The 26,297-nt window shown below is 39.3% G+C and overlaps 1 protein-coding gene across 3 annotated transcripts; it reads right to left on the bottom strand.

Annotated features, from left to right (window-relative positions):
* Positions 1 to 155: 155 nt before the first annotated feature.
* On the bottom strand, positions 156 to 24,182 carry slc25a25b (solute carrier family 25 member 25b). 3 transcript variants are annotated; one of them, XM_006797372.3, is made up of 11 exons: positions 23,377 to 24,182; positions 10,798 to 10,924; positions 10,119 to 10,206; positions 7,250 to 7,285; positions 6,806 to 6,917; positions 6,298 to 6,456; positions 6,064 to 6,216; positions 5,810 to 5,917; positions 4,997 to 5,164; positions 4,754 to 4,904; positions 156 to 4,192 (listed from the first exon to the last, which is right to left on the bottom strand). In XM_006797372.3, the coding sequence occupies exons 1-11, from the start codon at positions 23,731 to 23,733 to the stop codon at positions 4,008 to 4,010; spliced, it is 1,644 nt and encodes a 547-aa protein (XP_006797435.2). In that variant the 5' UTR covers positions 23,734 to 24,182; the 3' UTR covers positions 156 to 4,007. The 3 variants fall into 3 exon arrangements, with proteins under 3 accessions (XP_006797435.2, XP_006797433.2, XP_006797434.1); XM_006797370.3 differs by lacking the exon at positions 7,250 to 7,285; XM_006797371.3 differs by lacking the exons at positions 7,250 to 7,285; positions 23,377 to 24,182 and adding an exon at positions 13,345 to 14,016.
* Between the last annotated feature and the right edge of the window lie 2,115 nt (positions 24,183 to 26,297).

Genomic DNA, 26,297 nt, shown 5'->3' with positions numbered 1-26,297 from the left:
TCAACAATAACATTCGTCTTCACAATTACGAATTGCCAAACACGGACGTCTTCCACTGCTGGAGCTTGATGTGACAAATTCATTTTGCAGTTCTGTATTTACAGGAGCTTAGGATGTCTATGTTTTAAGTTTCCAAAAAAAGACAAACAGTCAGTCATGAACTAGTTTATTTAACAGCTGAACTCATTAAAGCATAAATATTTGTCTCAACTCAACACTCTTTTGAGTGGCAGGGGCTTCAAACAGAAAACTACTATACATGTACTCACATACTCATTCACTTACAGCTAGCATAATAAAATAAAATACAAATATATATAAAGTGTATATATATTTTGTAAACTAGGCCACCGTTTATGAATAGCGTAGCCTTTAGTTTGTATAGGTAGCACTTCCACTGGGTCTGCCTAATTGGCTGTTGGTCAGTACAGCATACAGCCAACACATGGCTACTTTTAAGACACTGCAGCATTACCTTTCACTATACAAATACAGAAAACATTTACACACAGCCACACAATGACATTCTGTGTCACCGCTTTATGCATGATATGCAATAACAGAGCAAGGAGTGCAAAACACACCAGTCGTGCCAGAAATAAAGGCATGAAACAGTCAGACACTGACATTAAGAATAAAGTATATATCATCCGTTTACTTTTTTGCTGTTATTCAACATCAGTGAGGTTCAACTCTCAAATAAGCAAGTGTAGGCCCATAATCTGCTAGAAAGTGATGACTTAAGCAGACATGTTGCTGGAGTAAATCAGCTCCCGAGAACAGCCCACATTCTGAAGATCACAACCAGACAGTCCAGTGTGTGGGACTGCAGCTCTACCAGAGAAGCACACAAATTGTTTAGCACATTGGTTTATACATCAGGGCAACTGGCTTCTTCATGTTTATTCTAGTACTATACACCTGTCCACACTGCATCTCTCTCGCTTCCAAGCTAAAGTCATGTTTTTGTAGGGTTAGCAGTGTTTTATCATCCTAACAATGATACACACAGATATGAATTCTGTTGTCAGGCCCAACATATTCAACATTACATACATTTTAAGACTTATAACAAACAGGTTTAAAAACTAAATTGTTAAACATGTTAAAATGTTTTTATTTAGCATTCTTCCCTGTTTATTTCAAACATTTTATATAATAGTGGAATTTGTACGTTCTCGTTTCTTGCCCTTTTGCCTATCCATTAGTTAGCAAGTGCAATTAGTGCCCTTTAGCACGTCTAACTATGTAGATGCTGCTATAAATAAATATAGACTCAGTATCATCTTCATACTTATTTAGCTACATAGCCGGGGATGCAACCCTCTAAATTACCAGTATAGCCTATAGTTAGGTAGGTGCTTGTGTTATTTTACAACCTATCATCTGTACAGAGATTTGAACTTGTTCTCTTTCAAACCTCACGCAATATTTTTAACACTCACATTAAGAACCAGTACAGCAGGAGCTAATCTCAGTGGGTTAATTCAGTCACTTCCACGGCTTTACTCATTATTGCCAAGGAGAGAGAAATGTTTTCATCGCTGTTTTTCTGTATGTTGACAGGATTGATGTCACTGACTTAATTGACAAAATAAAAGAATAATACAAAGCAAAAATGGCATGTACTTAAATAAAAATCTAATAGAAAACTGAATATACAGAATTATAACATATAAATAGCATTTATCCAATTTGATTCACTGTTTTCATTTGAAACATTTTGGGCTTCTGTATAACTGAAAGTCTGTTAAAGCCAAAAATAAAAATTCTGCCACCATTATCATGAGTACTGTGAAAACAGCAAAAGCACTAAATAACATTTTCACACCGTTTCAGTCAATCACCTTGACTTCTCTGTAAAAATAAATAAATGAATACAGTAGTAAATACATTTAAAGTAAAAAAGGAATGCTATCCTATAGTGTTCAGGTGGATTTATGCGTGTAACACAAGGCACTCTTGAGATGATCATATAATACAGACATCAGTCAGGTGGAGAGTGCTGCCTGGGCGCCGTACCACTTATTTTATGGAGTGTTTATACAAAAATGGAAACATGACTTTCATTTATAATTATCAATTTCCATTACAGTTTTGAGAGGTGAAGCTTTTGAGGAAACCAACAGCGCTCTGGGACATGTTAGCAAAATAAGATAAGTGTGATAACACAACATTCAGTTTCAACTTCAGCTGAGAGGAAGTCAATAAACTTTTTGCTTTAAGCATTTTTCAATTTGAAAATCTAATGCAGAGGTGTCTGTTGTTTTGGATTTGCATTATGAGTGCAAACCTTTTCACTGCATGGGCATTACTACTTTGTGGCTCAACAATGCTAATTTCTTGGGTCAGTGACTCTCCCTGTAGCACTGTTTTGTTTGCTGTGGTGGCCTTTTTTCTCTTTTAAAACAGAATTCTGCACAATACGTCTGTTATGGTCAGATCATGTCGGATCTGCCAAAATTAAAACAAAACTGAATACAAAAAACAAACGATTCCGTCTCACTGTTTATGACCATAGACTGAATGTAACAGAGCTCTTTATCCAGCGTGTCAACAAGTCCCTAGATGATCGTTCCGTTATTGTTTCATTGCCTTTCTTTCTATTTTTCTGTGAAATTCCTCTGCAAACTTATATGAAAATCCTTATTATTATTATTATTATTATTATTATTATGTATTATTCTACATTTAAAAAAAAACAAAAAGCAGAAGTAAATGACAGTGGATAATGATTTTAAATGGAAAAAACTTGGACTGACAAGTATGCAAGAAAAAAAACTTGGATATTCTCAATGATTGTAGTGGTAAAGAAAGAAAGAAAGAAAATTACACACATCAGAAATGATCAGACCAAATTATGGTCTGTTTCTTTCCCTCTTTGTTGTCAAGAAACCACATCAATCATACAAAAGATACTGTGGGGGTGACATATGGACACAGCTTCTTGGTCTGAAAAGTGAAGTCAGTGCTAAAGTGCCTTAAACCTGCTTTCTTTTTAATGCCTTTTCCTTCATTCTTCTGGCTGCAAAGACTTGTGGTTATTTACAGGTCTTTGGGAAAACGGCCTTCAGCACCCTTTTTATGTGACCCCAGTGAACACTTTCCTTTATGGGCTTCAGGTCATATTAAATGCAACATGAAGTTTACCTTACCTTGTAAATAACGATTGTTCTAAGTTTAAAAACACCAAGATGCCAATGGAAAAAAAATACTCTCAGCTCAGGGATCAGAATGAGACTTCACTAACCAATGGCTCAAGTCGCAGCGGCTAGTTTCACTGTCTGAGTTGGTTTCCTCGATTTGCAGCAATAACTTTTCATAGGACATCGATAATAACTATTTCAAGCCTATTTTAATACTTATTACTTTAATCTCAGAGATAGTGAACACTTCCCTTGGTTCTGTAATTAGTTTTTGCTAGAATGGCCCTAATCACTTTGGATCACGTTAATCCTTTATTTCATTATATACTGATTTTAGCTTAAAGTAAACTAGTTTCTCTTGTTTATATCATCTCTGTTTTAATGCAGCCAAATCGACCATTTATCTACCGTTTTAAATCCAGTTACAGCTTCACAGACAAAGCTGATAGCGTATGATATCATATGCTGACAGCAATATGATGATATAGTGTCATGACTGAGCAAAGCCCACCAGGATCAAGATTCTTCCTTTCCACAGAGACGCAGGACTGTTCCTTTCACAGTACTCAGCAGCAGGGACATGTTCCAGTTCTAGCAGTAATTTAGAGTCATGTAAACACTTGTTAAACTAAGACTCACAGGTGCTGAAACACCACCGAGCTGCTAAAAGAAAGCTTAAGAGAACAACTGACAGACATGACTTCAGTCAAATTTTTTCTCTCTTCAAATCACACATCTCAGCTTTGTCCTTCATTTTCTGCACTGAAATATGTTGAACCGTAGCTGGTCATTTCAGACCACAAACAAACAAACAAACAAAAAAACCTTTGGCCACTTATTTTCTTCTGTCTGCCTCCCTGGTCACTTTGACTGGACTCCCAGCGTAATCTTCAGGTACTCGTAGACCACATAGCTGATGCTGACAGATGGGATGACCTTCATGAAGTTGGGTGCCAGGCCTCGGTAGAGTCCTATTGGTCCCTCAGTCCTAATAATGTTTCTGAACAGTCCTGTCATGCTCATCTGAGGACCTCCTCCCAGAGAAGCTGTAGGAACAAAGGGAAGATGATGCCATCAAACACACATCAAACACATCTTTTTACTTTTGTCCTTTACACCTCCAACCAGAATTTGTATCAATAAATCCTGAATATGTGCAGCACTTTTTCAAATTCTTTATTCTACATTTAGTGGTGACTGCTCCAAAATTCTGCTATGGATAAAAATTTTGGTGACTGTTAAGTTGTGTACGGGTGGTGTACGTTGAATAAATACAAATGGAGAACAAAACATTGCATTCAGAGGGGATGATGAATACAAAAATTAAAAGAATTGGGGTAATATTTTTAATAATACGCTATGAGAAGAAAACTTTAATCATTCAAAAATCATCATTAATAGCAAAAATCCAAAAATTCTTGTAGTAGCCACCTTAGGCTGTCAATCCCCATAGACTCTCACTTTAAAACCTCCAACTTTACAGCATTAAACCTGGTATAATAACCATGTGGACCCTCTTCAAAACAGCTGTACAAAGTAGTGTGTGCATGTGTGTGTATATATCTTTGTTGTCTTATGCAGTGCTGTTGAGCTCTCCAGTGACTGACCTTGTGCCTGCATTCGAGTCCTGACCAGAGCGAGTGGGTAGCTGGCCAACTGTCCACATGTGCTGGAAGTAGTGCCACAAGCGAGTAGCACAAACACTCCTGGATCAGCACTATCTGTAGCGTAGTTCTGCAACCACGAATTCTTCAGAGTCTGTCAGAGGAGAGGTGAACACAGAGGTTAGACTTAACTAATAAAAACCCTTAAAGAAAACAAAAAACTATCACCCAGCAATAGTAGCAAACCTCATAGACAGCCAGGTCGATGCCAGCGTAGGGAATGATGCCCAGCATGTTTGGGATGTAGCCCTTGTAGAAAGCTGCCACGCCTTCCCTCTGGAAGATATGTTTAGCACAATCTTGGAGGCCCGAGTATTGACCCGTCTTCCTCAGGGCTAACCGTGTCTTCAGGACCTGAATGCACAGGAAGTAATGCCACACGTTGTAAAAAAACAGAAAATCTGCACTTCTCACCCAGGAATCAGTTGTACTTACAATAACATAACAAGCCAGAGGAAAAATAAAATTAACATTTTTCAAATTCATGTTATGAACCTCATTCCCATATACCACATATTCACACTGAAGGTCATCAGTCACAAGGCAAGGAGGTTCTGAGACACGCTATATGGATGAAACTATTGGGCCACACATCGTAATCTTTAATTTCAGGTGTTTTGAGCCCCATTGCAGATGCATAAAGCCAAGGAACTGACTGTGCAATTTGCCTTTGCAAAGAATTTGTGAAAGATAAAGAGTTGACTGAAATAACAGGATGCCAGTGTTGGAACGAGTTAGTTAAAATTTCTTCCCTTCTAGATCAAGTGTAAGTGGTATTGTTGAAACCTGGAAGTGTTTAGGAACTACAGCAAATAAGTCAGACCACGTAAAGAACCACATTTCCAAACCTCTTCTGGAAGAACAAAAACAGCACCAGGAGCTTCCATGGCAGAGCAGTCCAGTGTATTTCAGCATGCAGTAAGTTGTAAGTTGCTGCCTAGCTACAGCTATTGTTAAACTGATGTCTTGCTTTATTTTTTGTGTTCATTGTTCTCTCACCTCCATGGGGTATATGCTGCTCTGAGCAATCGCTCCAGCCAGAGAGCCAGCCAACAGTCTCTCTGTGATGCCCAATGTCTCCTGGTTACTTCCAATCAGTCGCTTAATCTGATGGACAGATGTCAGTGTTGTTTAGCAGCAACATAAAAGTCAGACCAAACAAATTCACTCTGCTATGAGCTATGCAAAAAAATACAAATTACATAATTTTTTATCTTTCATATTCTTTTCCATTAACGCATGGTTTTGTGTACCTGTTCATAAGCCACAAACTTTATTGCAGACTCAGGGGCAATTTTGAGGACGTTGATACCGTTGCCTCGCCACAGAGACCTTACACCACCCTCTCGGATCATCTGAGCAAAGCCACCTGCGATGCGCATACTGTTGCTCTTGGAGGAGTGAACCTGGGCGAGTGGGATGAAATGCTTATTAGCCGTCCTCTCCTTTAACTGAGAAAAATGAAAACTGCAATAGTTGTGTTTTACCTGCATGAGAACTTTCAGACGGTCCAGTGGTGCTGTGCAAGTTCGAGACACTGCACCAGCCCCTCCTCCAGCCACTAGGTGTCGCCATAGCATACCCATTTTCTTCTCCTCTGCTGTGAACTCATCAGGAACCATCAGACTCTCCCCTACATCAAAGATCTGTGGAGGAAGCAGCCGTTTTTAGCCTGGACACATAAGTTACAGCATTGACAGGGAAACACCATGAGAAAATACCAGTCAAGCAAAAGAGAAAAACCCTTATTCAAGTGGGATTAGTGTCTCTATTACTTAAATTTTCCTCATATCCTATATATAAACTATCCTATTAATAAACTGGCAATTTTTTTCATTTGAACATTCCTTTGTTATTTTTTCAATAATTTAAAATGAATAAAAATGTCAACATGCCCATCACATACAATATGTACACAATTAAAAACAAGTGGAAATCACGTGATTTGCTTTGTGATTGTTGTGTTGCTACAGGATGGAGAGGAGGAGTGTGTACCGAGGAGTGTTTCCAATAAAGAATAATCTCAGGGATGTTGTCAGCTGGATGCAGGAGGTGGTAGTCCCGCCACTCATTCCAGTCAATGGTCATTGTTCCATTTTTATCCATACTGCAGATGCAAGAGAGAACACAGCAGAGTATAAGAGATGTGATGCTTTTAGGAGGAAACACAAGCAGTTTGCTCACATGCACTGTTTCTTCTCAGTAATTTAGACATTTGCCTCCATGGATTCAGATGCAGTTTGTTGTAGCAGGATGCTTTTCTTTAGCGATTTGTGCTAAACCTGAATCAGCATATCATTACAATTAAATGTTGCGTTTTTACGTCACTGGAATACACTGAAGCTGAAAACTGATAGTCAGCACTCAGACGTGCTGACTATGCATTGGTGATTTGTGCAGCGTTGGCTGAGCAAGCAGACTATAGAAGCTACTACTTACTACATAATAGGGGCCCAGATATGACCCCTCCTTATTCTGAGATCAGCCAGAGAAAAGGAGACAAAGACAGACACGGAGGAGGTTAGAGGAAACAGACAATGATCACACTGAACCTTGACATAAAGCATAAATTAGAAACATGAGTGGAGACGGGAGTGACAAACAGAACAATCACAGGACAATCTGACAGCAACATCACAACACTTTTCCTTTTCAAGACTTGCTTAAAATTGGAATTAAAAATGACAAAGTTATGTTTGTGCTCACAATACCACCTACCTGGCTAAAGTGATACCTGTTTTTATTTTTAGCCATTGTGGAGGGCAAAAGTTTTCAATCTTGTCCAGTCCATAAACCTCATGTGTGTTCTCCCTAGTAGTACTAAATGCATAAAATTAGGCTGTTATGAAAACACTGAATAAAACATTGCTTCCTTGAAAAAGACTACATTTACAGTTCAGTATTCACTATTGCATAAAATTAACTATTTACAAAGTTTCTTTGAATGACAGAGATGCAGAAATGTCTGCATGTGTCTAAATGAGTCTCAGAGGTCCGAATGTGCCCTTGAAGCCATTTATAATTCTTAACTTGTTTGATCTGCTGCTCACCACATAACCGCATAAGCAGAAATTTTGGACTTTACTGTATTTTCATAAGTTTTGCAGCTTTTCCTAGTGATTAAAAACCCCTTATGGCCATTTACACTACAGAAAGTAAGAGGCAATAAATTATTAATTTGTTGAATCTCAATGCCACCGGTACTGGAGGTGAGAGGGAGAACATCTGCTTTAACGGGGTGTACCACCAGATCTGTTATTTAAATATAGACATGTGTGGTATCCACAGAAAAGTCAGAATCTCAGTTAAAAGCTCACAAAACCATTTCAACAACCACCAAACAGCTAAAACAGCAAACAATTAAAGAGCAGGTAAACAGATTCCGCAAAAAGATGTAAACACAAAGCACCCGATGGCACATACATGGACATGCCATCGGCTGCTGAAAGCATCTCACAGAATTTCAAACTGCAGGTTTCATCACTCCGACCAAAATATACTGAACCAGCAGCAAAAGACCAAAACTACACTTCACGGGTGAAAAACATTGTAAATTGAAAAAGAAAAAACTAAATTTTTCATTGTGGCATGAAAAAGGGATGAAAATCAGAGCATCTTTCCATCAATCCAGATCAAAACTTCTGGACACAAATATGCTTAAACACCTTCAAAATGACTAAAAGCCCAAACTTACAACTTATACAAAATTGTCTACAGAACACAACACAGAATAAAGGTTGTTCCAAATGGCTGGTACACACTCAAGCATATGCACCCATTGCAAAGACAACTCTGTTGAAAACTATATTCATGCTATATAGTATTACATGCCTGTCCAGAGGTCCTATTCACATGGTTTAGTTGCTGTATCCCAAACCTCACAAGCGGTGAATATTAAGTGACATAAGTTAACAAGATATGGAAGCAAATACACATCACATCAGTCTGGAGAGAATGTCTGCCCCCTCCCACCCTTTGACCGTGGGCACCCCACATGGGGTTTTACTCCATCTCATGCTAGGATGGGAACGCAGATATCGCAGAGATTTGTGGCCTTAGGTCTTCAGCACTTTTGGGGACTGTGGATGGCCCGGTTGTCCTTGATTCATCTCTATCTGCCTCTGGCTCCTGGGGGGCATTATTGTGGGTTCCCACTCTCATTTTCAAGTACATTTTGTGAAAAAGTCAAGAAGATTGTTGATTTATGTTATTGTGCACTTCAGAATTTTTGTGTTCCAGTTGCTGTATGTTTGTTTATCTTACAGGTGCAGCAGTTGGTGATATATTGTGCAGTTCTTTGTACTGTGTGTTCTATTTGTATTTCTCTTTGCCCTTTTATTACATCTTTCATCTTTTTCCCTTTCCTGCCTGTTCCGCTTTAGACATTGTCATACTGTATATCACTTGGAAAAAGAATTTGACCTTGTTCCCCACTTTGGTTCAGGGATGAGTTGTTGCCCCAAGTGGAGGAGTTTAAGTATCTTGGGGTCTTGTTCACAGGGAGAGGGAGATTGACAGGCGATCATACCATCAATCGACAGGCTGCAGTGTTGTACTGGTCCATTGTGGAAAAGAGAGCTGAGGGTAAAAGCAAAGCTCGAAATGAAATTTCCCAGAAGGGTGGCTGGCCTCTCCCTTAGAGATAGAGTCCTCCATATTAAAAGGAGCCAGTTGAAGTGGTTCAGGCATCTGATAAGGATGCTTCGTTCCGATAAGGTCTACAAAAGCAGTGTGTATTACAGGTCTGCTTGCTGGTTTGTAGGTGACTGGTCTCTTGTTAATTTTTATTGTATTATGAGAGAGCGGTTTGGGAAAGTTATATAGTGATATATTAGCAATTGTAAACTGTGAGTAGTTCAAACGACAGGAATGCACGAGTAGATAATACCAGAAGTTTTGAAGGAAAAAAGTTTTGTTCAAAGTCCAATTGGATGTATGCCATTGTATCTGAATAACTGACTGCGTTCCCAGAAGAGATTGAAATTGTCAGTAAAGGAGAGGCTGATGTCCCAGGTGTGCACTGACAGTAACCTCCTGAAATACCCAACACTGCAGGAATTGGACTGGACACAAAAATGTGCAGATCTCTGTCTGTACTTTTCTCGACAGAAATGGGATGCTTCAGATATGATGATGAAACGTTAAATTACCATTTACTGACACAATTAATCCAAGACGTGCATGTGTGAAAGAGGTTAAAGAAAACAGTGCCGCTACCTTTATTACCACAAATGTGACACCCCAAAAAAATGATGCTGCCTAACCATTTTGATAGATATGTGTTCAGTGGATGACAGCATTATCTAACCTTCTAAGAATCTTCTCTGCCTGTTCCTCAGAGATGTTCACTCCCAGGTCACGCAGAGACTGCATGATTTCTTGTGAGTCAATTCGACCTGCAACACAAGGATTTATTAGTCAATTCAAATTCATTCACAATCCTATGTCTTCTGCATTTCCTTAGGATTAAGATCAAGTCTAAAAGAAACCATCTGTTCCTATCAGTTCTTCAAAAACCAGCATGGGCTCAGCACTCTGGTTTAAGAATCCAATACTTATGAACTGTGACCACAGAAGCAGCTGTTGGCACTGCTCAGAAAATGCTTCAAACTCCGCTTTAACTTTTAACCCAAGAATGGTTTCTTCCCAAAAGCCATAACCACCCTGAACTCACCCGTGTACTGACAACACAGTTCCACCCCCCAATCTAAGGATTTCCCTCTATACACAGAATACACAACTACCATTACTATTACATGCAATAACCCACACTGTAAACATACAACACAATTAAATCCCCCCCGATTTGTATATTTGTACATTTGATATTTTTGAATACTGTTCATATGTATATGGCACTGCAGAACTGTGCACCTCACCCCCTTTCGTTTCCCACATGTCTGCACTAAGTAGGAGATGCTCTGTATCTCATTGTACATGTGTATAGTGACAATAAAAGGCATTCTATTTCTAACAAACTGCCTTACCATCATTCTTCCTGTCCAAACTCTTGAAGACCAGTCGGAGTTTCTTCTCATGGTCTCTGAGATAATGGACAAATTCCTCAAAGTCTAACTGTCCATCCAGGTCTTTGTCTCCGGCTTTCACTATTTTCTGGGAACAAAGAGAAATCATTTAGATGCCAGCTCATTTAAGTAATGACACACTCTAATAGTATAGCATTATCTGTGTGGAAAGAGTGATGTGACAAACAGCAGTCGAGGTTAGGGTGTACAATCCCCTGCCTCGTACCATCTGTGCTTTGTTGACTTGATTTGGAGTGTAGTGTATTTTACAACCACCACACATCTCAGGTTACTATATATTTAAGACTATCCAGGGTGCTTAGTGCTACCAAAGATTGTCAGGTCAACTGAAAAGGTTGCAAGGAAACAGTTTTAACCAAAACACAATTAAATGCCATCTACTGTCAGGTAATGGGTACCAGAAGAATGGATGACACCTCCTATTAGGAAACGGGGGTCAAAAATCACACAAAAAGATATACTGAAACTGTCTACTTGAACCATCATGAAGTTTTAATATGCTAAGAATGAAGTGAAGTGAAACGAAATTAAGTTAGATTTTTTTTAAAATCAGCAAAAACATCTTATTGAGATTATGCTATAACACAGAAGAGCAATTTGACCAGGGTAACTCCTCTTACTGAAAATTACATGATCATCAGAGATTTCAACATACTGAAATGAAACTTTATAGTGGACTATAAAAAAAGAGCTTTTTATAACCTGACCTACAGAAAAAAGAAAAGAGCCAACAAAATTTTATTTAAAGTGATATACATATACTTATGGTGACAATTACAGTAGGCTAAATCATCAAGGTACTTCATATTGGAAAAATAAAGGAAAAACTCCCTTTTAACAGGAAAGAAACCTCAGGGAGGGGAAGTCATCTGCTGTAACTGGTTGGAGGCAAGGGGAAGAAGAGGGGTCTAAAACCTGAAGGCTCTGCCTCCCATTCTACTTTTAAATATCCAAGGAACTACAAGTAAGCCAGCAGTCTGAGAACAAAGTGCTCTACTGGGGTGATATGGTAGTATGAGGTCTTTTAAGACAAGAAGTGGGAAAAACTTTTGTTTTGACGAAATCTTCACTGTGCACTCTTGCTGCTATTCTTCTGTCACAAGTCAGCTGTGACACTTGCCTCCACCCACTCCACCCTGCCTGCACTCCTATCTTCACTTTTCCATTGGCACTGTTGATTGGCAGAGGTCATTGTTACATATTAAACTTTTTAAACCAACTCCAGTCACTAATGTTTTAATGCTTCAATGATTCATAGATATCCTGTCTCAGAGTGATGCTGAAAAACTAGTTCATGCATTTATTACTTCCAAGTTGGACTAGTGTAATTCATTATTATCCGGATGTCCTAAAAACTCCCTGAAGCCTTCAGTAAATCCAAAATGCTGCAGCAAGAGTACTGACAGGGACTAGAAAGAGAGAGCATATTTCTCCTATATTGGCTTCCCTTCATTGGCTCCCTGTTAAATCTAGAATTGATTTCAAAAACCTGCTCCTCACATACAAGGTCTGAATAATCAGGCCCCATCTTATTTTAATGACCTTATAGTACCATATCAGCCCATTAGAGCACTTCACTCTCGCACTGGAGGCTTACTTGTTGTTCCTAGAGTATTTACAAGTAGAATGATTTCAGGCCCCTCTTCTATGGAACCAGCTTCCAGTTTGGATTCGGGAAACAGACACTATCTCTACTTGTAAGATTAGGCTTAATACTTTCCTTTTTGCTAAAGCAAATAGTTAGGGATGGATTAGGTGTCCCTGAATCCTGCCTTAGTTATGCTGCAATAGGTGTCGGCTGCTGGGGGATTCCCATGATGCACACTGATGTATTTCTTCTTCAGTCACCTTTCTCACTCACTGTGTGTTAATAGACCCCTCTGCATTGAATCATACTTGCCAGAGTTTTTTTCTTGTTAAAATGGAGTTTTTCCTTCCCACTGTTGCCAACGTTTTTCTCTGTATGTATTATTGTAAGATCTACCTTACAATAAAAAAAAGTCTAAGATCATATAAGAATGACTTGATTTCTAAACTGCATCCATCTAACTGTACTTTTCTGCTATTGCAGACTCTGATACCTACTAGTGTATCAAGTAACAGACTATTACAATGCAAGAATTTCAATCATCAAAACTGAAGCACAAACCTCATGGTTGGTTTTTACCACAAAGAAGCATAATATTTGTCATAGTGATATAAGTGATATAAGTATAAATTTGTGATTTAAACAATCCACCCTCATTATAGTTGTTTAGAAAGGAAAACTAACTAACACACGCCCACACACACGCACACCAAAATCATGGTTGGTAGTCAGCCCAAGTGTTCTTAAGAGAAACTGCATTTTGGGGGACTACAGTGGGTTTATTTTTCAGTCTTGAAGGTCTCTATTTAATATAATTAGAAAGTTGAACAGTGAAGTAACTCTCACTAAGGGCTATACAGGTCTAGAAAACAGACCGTATACTACCAGCTTTATCCTACCTGTTGAAGATCTGTAGGTGGTGCCATCATGATTAATACCATGTTCTTCTTTGGAGTAACATTATTCCTGCTGATTTCTTTACCATTAGAGGACTCTTTAGTGCTTTCCTGAAGACTTGCCTGTAGCTCTCTGCAGTTTTTTGTAGTCTCAGACTGTTTCTCTCCTGGCAGCGGGGTTTCACCAGGCTTACATTGTGTCCTGCCAAAAAGTCTCTGGTATAGAAAGCTCAGTATGTCCAGCAGCATCCTCAAACTGGCTCTCCCACACTATTTGGGTGACTGCACTCAGACCAAAAGCAACGGCAACAGTATAGGTCTTGCAAAATGCAGAGAGGTGAACTAGTATTACAAGTGTGGAAAGGCAAGCTAATAACAGCATGGGGCTGCAGAAAGGATTTCACTCACTTCTCAGACTCAGTGCCTCATATTCTAAGTGCATCTTTTTCCTTATTAAAATGTCCAGGCTCAGGATCACAGCATCAGCTGCAGCAGTACAAAACCAAGTTCTCCCATCTAACTCTTACCACACTGCTTCTGAGGCACGGTTACTTCACGGATCATCAAATTGTTAGATGCAGACAAAAAATCTTTTCTCTTGATGCTGATAATGCAATAGAATCAGCAACACACAGTCAGGATTTCCCACTGTGCTAGCTTCAGTATCATCAGCCAGGGAAATGCAGCAGTGAGAGCCTCCAAAACCTGCATCCTCACTGCAGCCCAGCCTGGCCAATCACTGCAGACCATACAAGCAGGTCTGACTGCTTCACCACAGAATGTGGGTCTCCGCCAATAGAGGACAGAGTAGCAGCATGGAAATGAAGTGATGTCACTGACTGTCAATGAACTTAGAGGGATAGGGTTGGCTAAACAGCAGGATTCCCTTCAGCTGCACCTCCCTCCCTGTAAAGAAAATCTGCTGAGTGACGGTTCCTTTTCCTCCCTCCCACACTACCCTCCTGCACTTGCTCTGAGTCATTCTAAGAGCATTGTCAGCATCAAGCAAGCATTCTGAACCATCCAAGGCAGACAGATTGTCATTCTCAGCACGTATATAGTTCCTCCTGCTTGGAGAGTTACAGTGTGGCATAGCAGAGTAGTTCTATTTCTGCATTAAACGCCACTTTCTTGCCACCGTTTCCTGGCTTACTACCTTACTGACCACACTGTCAACATGCCTCTCTAGACCAGAAAAGAAAAAATATCTCTATGCTTATAGAAGGATAAAACTGGCATTAATTTACAAGTATCTTAACATCAACCAATCAAACAAAATCACAGAAACGTGCATCGTCCCAGTCACCGGTTAGTACTGTAGAAATCTATGACAACAGTTCAAATACCTGTATATAGACAGAAACGAAAAGGTATTCATTTGAAATATTTTAACCTGTTATTTAATATGCTGAGTAATGGTACGTAGCTAGGTAGCACAACAGTCTATTAACTGCAGAGAGGAGTTCCATCACTACATTCAGGAACAGCAAAAGCAGATTAAATGAAAAGGAAAGAGCAGAAATGCTCCAAGATATCTCCTGACCAAAAAAGGAGCTGTGTCTATTGTTTGTAACTAATTAATGTTCATGAGCCAGTTGTCATTAATCCTACATCTTCCCATTTTGTTTGGAAAAAAGCTTTTGTTTTTGAAAGGTGGACGTAACTAGCTTGATTTCACCCACTGCTTGAGAACTCTGCATTTTGAAGCCTCAACTTTGAGCATGCATCAACACATCTGCTATTCATAAATGATGAAAATGTACTGTTTATAAGGTTGGGGAAATCTCCATTCAGCTGAGACTGAATAAGTCACTTGGATGAGTAACGAAACATTTCCTCCACTGATCTAAGGATCTTGGAAAAGCGACTGGACTTCTTTAAGTTTCTTGAAGATGTTTCACCTCTATCTGAAAAGCTTCAGTTCTAAGAGCAAATGGTGCATAGTTCCAGATTTTAAGCCCTATTGGGAGTGTCCCATAAGAGGGATGTTTCCCATTTATAATCCCTTGAGAGCGCTCTGACTTTCTGTCAGCCTGGTTACAGTGCTGAAGCGAAACCTAGGGTTGTTCTTATTTTCTTCAATCAATGATGAATAGTTAGATGTTCTAAGAAAGTGAGGTTTTGGGAGAATAACAGGAGGGGAGAAGCTGCAGAGAGATGTGTAAAACTGCAACTCTGCTGCCTGGTCCCAACTCTGGAAATTCACGTTTTAGGGGGTTAAATAAATTTCTAGAAATCCAAAATGGGATGGATGCCGTCTCTCCCAACAAGACCAGGTTTCCTCCAGAAAGTTTCTCAATTATCTATAAAGCCCACATCGTTTTTTGGACACCACTAAGACAGCCAGCAATTTAAGAAGAACATGCGGGTAAACATGTCACTACTGGTCCGATTGGGGAGTGGACCAGAGAAAACAGAGTCCAACATTGTTTTGGCCAAGTTGCACACCGATTCAGCTTTGATTTTACTCAACTCTGATAGATGTAACTGGGTGTCATTACTGCTGTCAAAGTGGGGAAAAGCGGTTAGACACACGAACAGGTTGGTGGTGTACCTGGGGCTTCTGTTTAGGACTACGCTTCCTCCTCACCGTCACCCAGGCATCCTGTTTCCCTGGCTGCTCGTGACAGTCTACCGGTGGACAGCTAGCTGGGATAGCTACAGGTTTTTCAAGGGTGCAAAGCCGAGTCTCAGATTCAGTGATCCTGGCCTCCAGAGCTGCAAATAGGCTACATTTATTACAAGTGTCAATACTGCTAAGGGAGGCCGAGGAGTAACTAAACATCTGACACAATGAGCAGGAAAGTGCAGGAGGGACAGGTGGAAAGGCCATGCTGCTAGCGAGTCAGCTACCAGCTAAGCTAGTGAAAGACACAGTGAGTGAATACCGTGACCATAAATTAGCAAGTGAATACACGGAGAGTGTGCTTCAGATGAAGCACATGAAGATTACACTATAAAATAAAAAGTTTTCTAAAAGTTCTTTATTAAATATGCAGGTAAGCTACACAAAGACACCATTGTGTATTGTGACAGGAACAGGAAGTGATATTCTACTGCAGAGAGAGCGAACACCAAGTGACGGGTGACCAAGTGACATATGTATACATACATACATATGTACGCCAGGTGTGAACGAAACATCGATTCACTGATCCACGAGGATATACAGCAACGACATTGGAATGTCATTCAGACTAGAGAATTGTAGTCGCATGGTAACAAAGAGAGGGAAGTTAGTCAGAACTGAGGGGCTTACACTACCAGAAGGCAACATTGCAGTCATCCAGGACGGCTACAAGTACCTGGGAATCCCACGGCAAATGGGATCCACGAAGAGGCCGCTAGGAAAGCTGCAACCACCAAGTACCTGCAGAGGGTAAGGAAATCCTGCTGAATGAAAAGAACAAAATCCAGCCAAACAACACCTACGCCCTGCGAGTGACCAGTCAAAAGTTTGGACACACCTTCTCATTTAATGGGTTTTCTTTATGACATTGTAGATTCTCGCTGAAGGCATGAGAACTATGAATGAACACATATGAAATAATGTAGTAAACAAAAAGTGTGAAATAACTCAAAACATGTATTATATTTTAGATTCTTCAAAATAGTCACCCTTTGTTTTGATTACCGCTTTACACACTCTTGGCATTTTCTCAACGAGCTTAATGAGGTTGTCACCTGAAATGGTCTTGAAGGAGTTCCCAGAGATGCTGAGCACTTGTTGGCCCTTTGCCTTCACTCTCCAGTTCATCTCATCCTAAACCAGTGGTTCTCAAACTTTTCACGAGTACCACCTCATAAAATATATGGCTCTTAAAATACTACGCTCATGACCGACATTAAAGTACAGTAGTATAGGTCTATTTAACACCATATACAGCTTACATGAGACAATTTTATTTCTTATATAAATGTTATTTATTTTAACTGTCATAAACAGGACGTGATAAGTGGAAATAATAACAACTGTACTGCATTAAAACATTCCAGCGAGTGGGAAATATGGTCTTTAAGTGTTGACATATGAACAAACTACTCTGAGTTTATCAGGGCTATTGTGTTTTTAACATATTTTAATGCTTTGTATCTTGTTCTATTTAATCCAAACAAGCCCCTAAAACAAGGCAGTGATCACTGTCAGCCTCTCTCGGTTGCTATTACCACTGTTCATTTTAAAGCTCAGTTTTTCAAACCTTACAATGTAACTACAGCCCAGCCCAGCAGTATATTAATGACTAATAGAGGTGGGAATCACCATACATCCCACGATACGATATAATCACAATACTTAACGCATGATACGATATTATTGCAATTTTTTTTTTTAATATTTTGCGATATTCAGATTCTGTACATAAAGGTAAACTTTATCAATATTCATTTTATCTAATATCAAAGTCTCACACTCAGTCTTTCTCTCATTTCAGTTTTATTGTTGACAAACTTGAATGGTTTGTATTACAGTCTAGTCCAACTTAACTGAATGCAACCATCTGGTACAATTATAGCTATTCTGAACTATGCAATTTATGAAAACTATGCAGCCCCTTCAGCAACTGAAGAATTTGAAAGTAAATTAAAACAAAATATAATTTTGCATTAAATAAAAAAGTTTTACACTTAATTAAAATAAAACATGTCTTAAATTAAAATAAGTAAACTGTCATGTTTATTGCTGCCAAAAAAAAGTTAAACACATTTGGACAGTGAAGGAATGTCAGGATTCTTGCTCAGAAAAAGGATCAACATTCCATTCCACAAAAACTTTTTTTGTAACAAAATATCGATTTCTGCTGTCCCTGTATCGATACATTATTAGCAAACAAAATATCACGATACTACACAGTATCGATTTTTTCCCCCACCCCTAATGACTAACCTCGTATTGTGGATGGATTATCTCAGTTGTTCTTCTGACTGAAGTTTGGTACGTTTACAGCATCCTGCCATGTGATTGCATTTGTCCTTAACCATCGTGAACGCTCACGTTAACTTTTATCGAGTGGAAAAAAGTTCATCCTCCAGCTTCACTGTGTCTATATTATGCTAACATAGCTGTAGCACATAATTATATACTAGCTAGCCCAACTTCAGTAACCTTACAAACGCCACTGCGGTTTAGTCTTAGGCTATGTCCGGGTATTTTTGAAAACGCAGATTTTTCTATGTGTTTGCACCTTTCGTCCACACGTAAAACGGCGTTTTTGGTCACTGAAAACGCAGATTTTTAAAAACTCCGGCCAGGGTGGATATTTTTGAAAACTCTGTTTTTGCATTTACGTGTGGACGAGAAAAACTGAGAAAACGCAGCGTCAAAAGTGTGCGTATTTTTTGACGTCACACTGTGCGCCACGTTATTGTTTCGGTGAAATGAATTTCTACAATACTGTTAATTGTACTATCTGCAGTGTTTAAATGCTTACATATACACACAGTTACTGTCCCTCCACACATACGACTTGGTTCTGCTTCTATGCCCTAGCTTTGTTTACTTTTTCCCACCGAGGCTTCTAGACTTCTGATTGGCCAACATCTCTGCACGGTTAGGAATATATCGCCACCTGTTGCTTTGGCATGTTCCTAGCAGCGTTTTCCTTCATTTCTGCCTTTACGTGTGGATGGGATTATTTTTTAAAACGAAAACGGAAAATCTCCGTTTTCAAAAATACCCGTGTACGTGTGGACGTAGCCTTAATTTATGTCGGAAGTGATAGCAGAGCTGTTTAATTTTTTAGAAATCTCTCAACCAGAACATGGTATATTATTTAATCTGGAGACTTCCTGTGTACCACTAGACGGATCCCAAGTACCACCAGTGGTACGTGTACCACAGTTTGTGAACCACTGTCCTAGACCATCTTGATTGTGTTTAGGTCATGGGACTGTGGAGGCCAGGCCACCTGGCACAGCATTACTCTCCTTCTTGGTCAAATAGCCCTTACACAGCCCAGAGGTGTGTTTGGGGTCATTGTCCTGTTGAAGAACAAATGATGGTCCAACTAAACACAAACTGGATGGGATGGCATGTCGCATGCAGGATGCTGTGGTAGCCATGCTGGTTCAGTGTGCCTTCAATTTTGAATAAATCCCCAACAGTGTCACCACTAAAGCACCCCCACACCATCACACCTCCTTCTCCATGCTTCACAGTTGGAACCATGCATGTAAAGACCGTCCATTCACCTCTTCTGCATCACACAAAGACACGGAGGGTGGAACCAAAGATCTCAAATCTGGACTCCTCAGACCAAAGCACAGATATCCACTGGTCTAATGTCCATTCCTTGTGTTTCCTGGCCTAAACAAATCTCTTCTGCTTGCTGATTTTCCTTAGTATTGGTTTCTTAGCAGTTATTTGACCATAAAGGCCTGATTTGTGCAGTCTCTCCCCCATAGTGTGTGTTCTGTCCAATCCTCGTATGCTCTTTTTCTTTTCTCTCAATCACAACCAGGTGCAGCGGACAGCTGCCCCCTCCCTGAGGCTGGTTCTGCTGGAGGTTTCTTCCTGTTAGAAGCGAGTTTTTTCTTCCCACAAGTGTTTTAATAGTGGATTGCCTTATTGTAGGATTTTATCCCAAATACTGTAGGGTCTATACTTTGATTATAAAGTACCTTGAGGCAACTGTTGTGGTGATTTGGGACTATATCAATAAACTTGAATGTTTTCAATGCACCAGAGTTAATGTATTTTTTGTTAAATATGTCAAACAACTTGGGTACAAAATATATAGTGCAGAATTTTTCTGTGTCAAACACATCAGGTTGGATTTGTTGATCCATGCAGTGTTTATAATTATTTTCAGTCAAAAGGACTTGGTTAAATATGTGACTTATGCTGACATGACATCTGGCACAACACAGTGTTTGGTCACAGAGAATTTCTGTCACACCTTCTAATGGTTAGTCAAAAATGTTCTGTCTTTGTCTGTAGGCTTTCCAGGCACAGGGTCACTATTTACAAACTAGATGTTCATTGCAATAAACTATACAGAATACTCCAGTAAAAACACTCGACTTTAATCTGCTTAAAGAAAGGTTCCTGCTGTCAAAGGGGTATAGGATTTCACTATTATCTTCAGAAACATTGAAATTCCATTCTCATTTAGCTGTTGAAGGTGAATCCCATTGTGAACAGCATGTTACATGGTATTAGGAGGACACTGTTATCAGGTATTAAGAGACTGTTATTAACAAACAGTGAGAAAAAATTGTGTGTCACACTGAGAAGAATTAATTCACAAATATTTGAAAAAAAAAAACAAAACCCATAAATATGGTAACATAGAGTGGTGCCTCAATTATTAAGACAGATTTCCAAACAAAATTTTTAACAAGATGCTTGTGTTCAACAAAGCTTTGCCATCATTTGCAACTCTCCTCTCACTCCAAAAACCATAACATCAACTCTTGTCACTCAGGTACAGAAACGTGTATCAAACTGAACTAGAAAAGGAATTTCATTGGTCACCGGGACCCAAAACACAAGGTATAGAATTACCAGGTACATTTTCATTTTTTACAAATGTATAAATTTTGTGGAATTTACCTCACGAAGGTTGAAATGGTTTTTTTTCCCCCCCACTGCAAGTTATACACAGCATAACCCCTTCATTCAACCCAGCAGGCCAACAAAATGAATTTATCCTATTAGCACACAGCCAAGCTATCTGTATTCCAAGAAAAACAACAACAAATACATAGCTATATCTTTACCATTACAATCAGCAAGGATTCACCAACTAACACACAAGTGAAACGGTTGTGAACCTCAACTGTGCACGTTTCTAGACAAGAACACAGTTGAATCATGTTTCCTGTTTCAGCTGTCAGTTGGTTCTTTCGGGGCATTGATGTACCAACTTCATCTCCCAGAGACTTCTCTTTGGGATTCTTTCAGTGTTGTGTCTCTCTTTTAGACTCACACAGTCTCATCCCCAATTTCCCTCTGCATCTCAAGCTGTTGTCAAAGTTCCTGCGGTACTGGTCTTGGGGGCATTTTTACCTTGTCTGGAAATCTTTTCTTTTTAAATAACAAAGCTGCACTCCGTTAAGCATGTACTCTAATTGTATTTAGTTGGGATGTTCCTGGCAACAAATTTCTAAGTCCTCCAAGCGCAAGCCCACAAAAACTACAGACTAGTCTAAAACTAAGAAACACTTAATATAAAGTTAAATTTGAGAACCGTTTAATGCAAAAACTCATTAAACAAAGGCATTTTAAACCACTAATCACATTCTTCAATAATAAATCCTCCCGCTTAACTGTGTAGCACCTGGCATTATGCATTATGAACATTGCATGTTATACTTCAGACAACGAAGAAGAAAAACACTTAAAATAAACCGATGTTAAATATGATATGAAAACATGTTACTACGTAAGATGTTCCCATATTATTAAAATGTGACAAATTAACATCCGAAAAACTCAGAAACTGCAACTGAAATATGTACCACCTCCTCCAGGGAAAAGTTATTCAAAGCTGGTCCCGGGTCTGCTCCAGCACTTTCTGCTGGTAGAACATGCCTGGTTAGAACACCTTACTCAGGCGGTGCCCACCTCAGCTGGCTCCTTTCGATGTGGAAAATCAGCAGCTCTACTATGATCCCCTGACTAAATTCCCCATCCTATTGCTAAGGGTAACACTATCCACCTTTCAGTGAAAGCTCATTTCCACCACGTGTATCTGTGATCTCATTTTTTGCCTTAAAAAACCCCCAACAATAATAATGTTAACAAAAAGATCAAGCCCAGATTAATAGATTTAATGTGTTTCTCACCAATGTAGCTCCATCTGGTGGCAGATGCCTGCATAACATTAAGACGCAAGTGATTTCCATTGTTTTTAGGTGGGTTTTTTGTTTTTGTTTTTGTTTTTTACATCTAATATCTTTACTTACAGTAGTAAATAGACTGTAGTGAATAGGATTTATTCAATTCAATTCAATTCAATTTTATTTATATAGCGCCAAATCACAACAACAGTTGCCTCAAGTCGCTTTATATTGTACAGTAAATTTATGAAGGGGTTATATATATTTAATAAAGAAATTACCTCTTTTTGAAGTATCTTTATGACTGTGTATTTGAACCCATACTGTCATTAATCTGGTCTTTTTTGGTCACTTCAAGTAAGTTTATAGAACTGTGATGTTATATTTGTTACAATTTAGCAAAGAGGCCACTTTGATAAATCTCTGTTAGAATCTCTGTTCACTAATGTCAGTGACACTTATATATCCTTTATTTACTTGATAAAAAAAAGTAACTTTACCAAAAACTGATGGCAGCAGCTACTTTGTGATAGGAATGCGCTTTCTGGCTCTAAACGACTTGATATTCTTTGTTAAACTATGATTGACCTATTTTATAATAGCTTAAGTTCCAACAGTCATTTTTTGGCAAATACTGGAAATCACTTTTTGTCACAACACCTGCCATGGGTATCAATTCAAATGTAAAACAATTAAGACTAAACGACTAGTACATCTGGTAGCAATTAGTGACAATAGCAACGATTACTTGGTTGGTCAACTAGTTGTGCAGATCCCTAATATTTTGGCACTTCTTATGTATGAGAGATATTTTAAATATAAAATGTGCATTGTACCATTTAACACCCTAAAGCATGGCATTGCTTATTGACAGTGCTATCACTATTATCACAGTTGATATATCTTAATGTTTTTTGGTGTACAAGTAATTAAATCCTTTGTTACTAAATGACATGTCAGTTTGTATTTACCCCAAAGCTTGTTCAGTGCATTTGTACTTTTTTCCAGTTGTTTCAAGCCATGCCCTGGTGTCATCTTACTCCCTTACCTACTCTCCTATTTAAATAACTCTGAGCACCAGTTTCATTTCATTGTCTCACCCTGCATTCATGTTCACTCTTCTTAAATGAAAATTTTACAATGAATGTGGTGTCTTTCCGTGGGAAATGCTTTGAAATTCTGTTAGTACACACAAACAGGGAAGTGAAGACACTATATATCATGCAACTGAGCATCCGAGCTGTGTCCACTTACCATGAGCTCATGTTCAGTGCGATGTACTCCTAACTTCTTCAGCCCAATTGTCAAGTCGTTCACACAGATGCCTCCATCCCCGTTCACATCCAGGACCTGGAAGAGCACTTTGAGTCTGTGCTCCTGCTCCGAACCCCCACATATGTCACATGGATGATCTCCTTCGTCGATGTGCCACACGCCGGACGCTGACTGTTGGGTTACTGGTTTAGATGGTGATGCATCCGAGGAAGGGACGGAGGGGGGAACCCTGCCTCCACCACCAGGGTCGGCCCCTGGATGTGTGTCTGTCGACCGACACTGGCAGAATACACCACTGAGCAAAGAGGGCATCAACGAGCCCTGCTGGTGCATCATGTGTCCGCCTCTCCCGAACAGCTTGACCCTGTACTAACCAAAGGCTGAATCACCTTTATATCGCGAGTCCTGACTACTACGTCACCACGTGCCTCTATTAAAGTCGACGGCTTTTACTTGGCGTACAACGCACACTTAACACTAACACAACCGTGAAGCTCACACACAAGCACAAATTCCAATTGAGTCCATCAGCTCAGCTAGCTATTTTCAACGTTAGCGAGTGAAAGATGCCGGCGAAACGAGACGCGTCGATATGATGAGAATTCTGCTGTCTGCTCTCTAAGCGTCTATTAAAATATCTCCACAGCAGCGTATGTTCGACTTCCACCTATTACAAACAATACGGTTCCATTCTGAAGTCCCCTTTTAGTTTTTATTTCAATATCTAGGCACCCGGCAACTTACCGCCCATTAAAAAGAGCAAGACATTTGTCTGCTGAGCCCGGTACACCCGAAGTCTCGCTACATAACGCGAGATTACAACACGAACCGGTCTAAGATTGGGGTTTTTGCGTGCGTGACTACTGACACGCAGACAGGCTTCACTTGGAGGCGCAAGAAATGGCTGAAGAGGGAATTTAATGGAATTCTGCATATATGTAATAAATTTCTGTCAACAAGGGAAAAAAAGTTAGAGAATAGCCTTCTGAGTGAAAACGTAAGCGCATGGAAGGAAGAACCGAAAGAGAGAGCCATAGATTTAATCTTTGAATCCATTTATGCAGATTTCATGTAAAAAAAAAAACCCCAAATAAGATTAATATTTATTATTTTATATTATATATAATATGATAATACATGTCTTTTACACATGTTAGTGATTATCGTCACTCAAAATTTAAAGGATTTTTGTAGGATTTAATAAACTATTCAACAAAAGTCTTCATGTTGTGGAAAACGGCAAAAAAAAGAAAGAAAGAAAAGAAAAAAGAAAAAAGAGAGAACTAAAAAACAGAGCTGCATGGGAGCTGCAGACTCCCAGCACAAAAACACACTCTTTTCTTTTTTCTCCTTGCATTTGGTAGGGGTGCTGTGGTGTCTGATTTCAGCTCATGACACACTGTAGCGTGCAAGTGTACATGAAGGAAAAAGCATTTTTGATTATTTCTTATGTTCATGCAGATAACTGAAGAAACTTAGCAATGCAGTTAATGACACAATTGTAACTGTATATCTCTGTCTCCAAATATACCAAATATGCTTCCAAACCAACTTCCTTCCAAGCCAAAGACTAGAAAATATGATGACGCATATCTTGCCTCTGGCTTCACCTGCACAATGGTTGTGCGAAGGTAGGTATCTGTCAATATAAAATTGTACTTAGTAGTCAGTATAATCTTTTAGTGATATAAGTTTGCATATTATAGAATACTGCATGATGACCCTTTTATTACTGTTGTTGGAATCAAGACTTGCTTTATAAATTCTTTCTCACAGTGATAATAGCTGAGCAAGCTGTTATCATTTCACTCCTGCCAGGAAGAGGGGAGCTGGATGCTCTTATCTTCAAGAAGAGGGGCCACGTCCTTCAGAATAACACACACACACACACATACACCTGAACCACTTTTATCTTCACTCCCTACTAGAGATGGACCGATCCGATATTACGTATCGGTATCGGTCCGATACTGACCCAAATTACTGGATGGGATATCGGCGAGAAATAAAAAATGTAATCCGATCCGTTAAATATCAAAAAAGCACCTCACAAAACTTGCTACACAGCGTAACTGTAGCACGTAGCAGCAGTATGCATCACGTGATAGAGCGGCTGTGTGTATTTGTAGCCTCGCTAGCAAACCAGCATTTCATCTCCGAGGAAGTTTTCCCAGAGAGAAGTAAAGCAAGTGTGTAAGTTCATCTCTGAATGTTTGTAAAGCATTCCAGCGTTAAGCTTAACAACAGATATATGGAGCGACTGCCTCTCTCTCTCTCTCTCTCTCTCTCCTGCTGCTACTTCAATCGTGAAACTGCTTAATGATCAGCTGATCGGCTTTTCTGTCGCGAGTCTGTCTCTCTTCTTTGTTTTTGGCCCACTTTGCACCAGAAAGAGGAAACCAGCGGCTGAACAACAGCAGCACTATTAAGCTTGATAAGCTGTTGTTAGAATTTATTTAATATTACTTTCTAGACCAGGATCGTTTTCTAGTAGCTGACGGCTGGTAACTGTGCAGGGGCGGATCTAGCAAAGTTTAGCCAGGGGGGCCGATAGGGCATGAACAGGGAAAAGGGGGCACAAAGACATACTTTTCTTTCTTGTTCTCATTTAAAATGTCTAGCTTTTAATAAATAATTATCTGACTCTTACACCCAAAGTTTTGATCTGATGTAAAATACATAGAAGTCCATTACTGTATATAGTAACTGTTAAGTCTAATATACCCTAGTAAGCTATAGTACTTTTTCCTTTGGGAAGATACCATCTGTGCAGTCTGCAATTCTGTTGAAGAAAGATGTTGAATCTATTTAATTATTCTTGAAAAATAATTTCTTTCTGTGCATTTTTCCCCCTGCATCAAATTAAAGTTGATTACATTGATTAAGCATCATGAGGAAGA

This window comes from Neolamprologus brichardi, chromosome 7 (assembly GCF_056152115.1).
Source record: "Neolamprologus brichardi isolate AB-2024 chromosome 7, ASM5615211v1, whole genome shotgun sequence".
NCBI lineage: Eukaryota > Metazoa > Chordata > Actinopteri > Cichliformes > Cichlidae > Neolamprologus > Neolamprologus brichardi.
The sequence above is the reverse complement of the archived record's forward strand: the minus strand, read 5'-3'. Positions and strand labels throughout refer to the sequence as shown.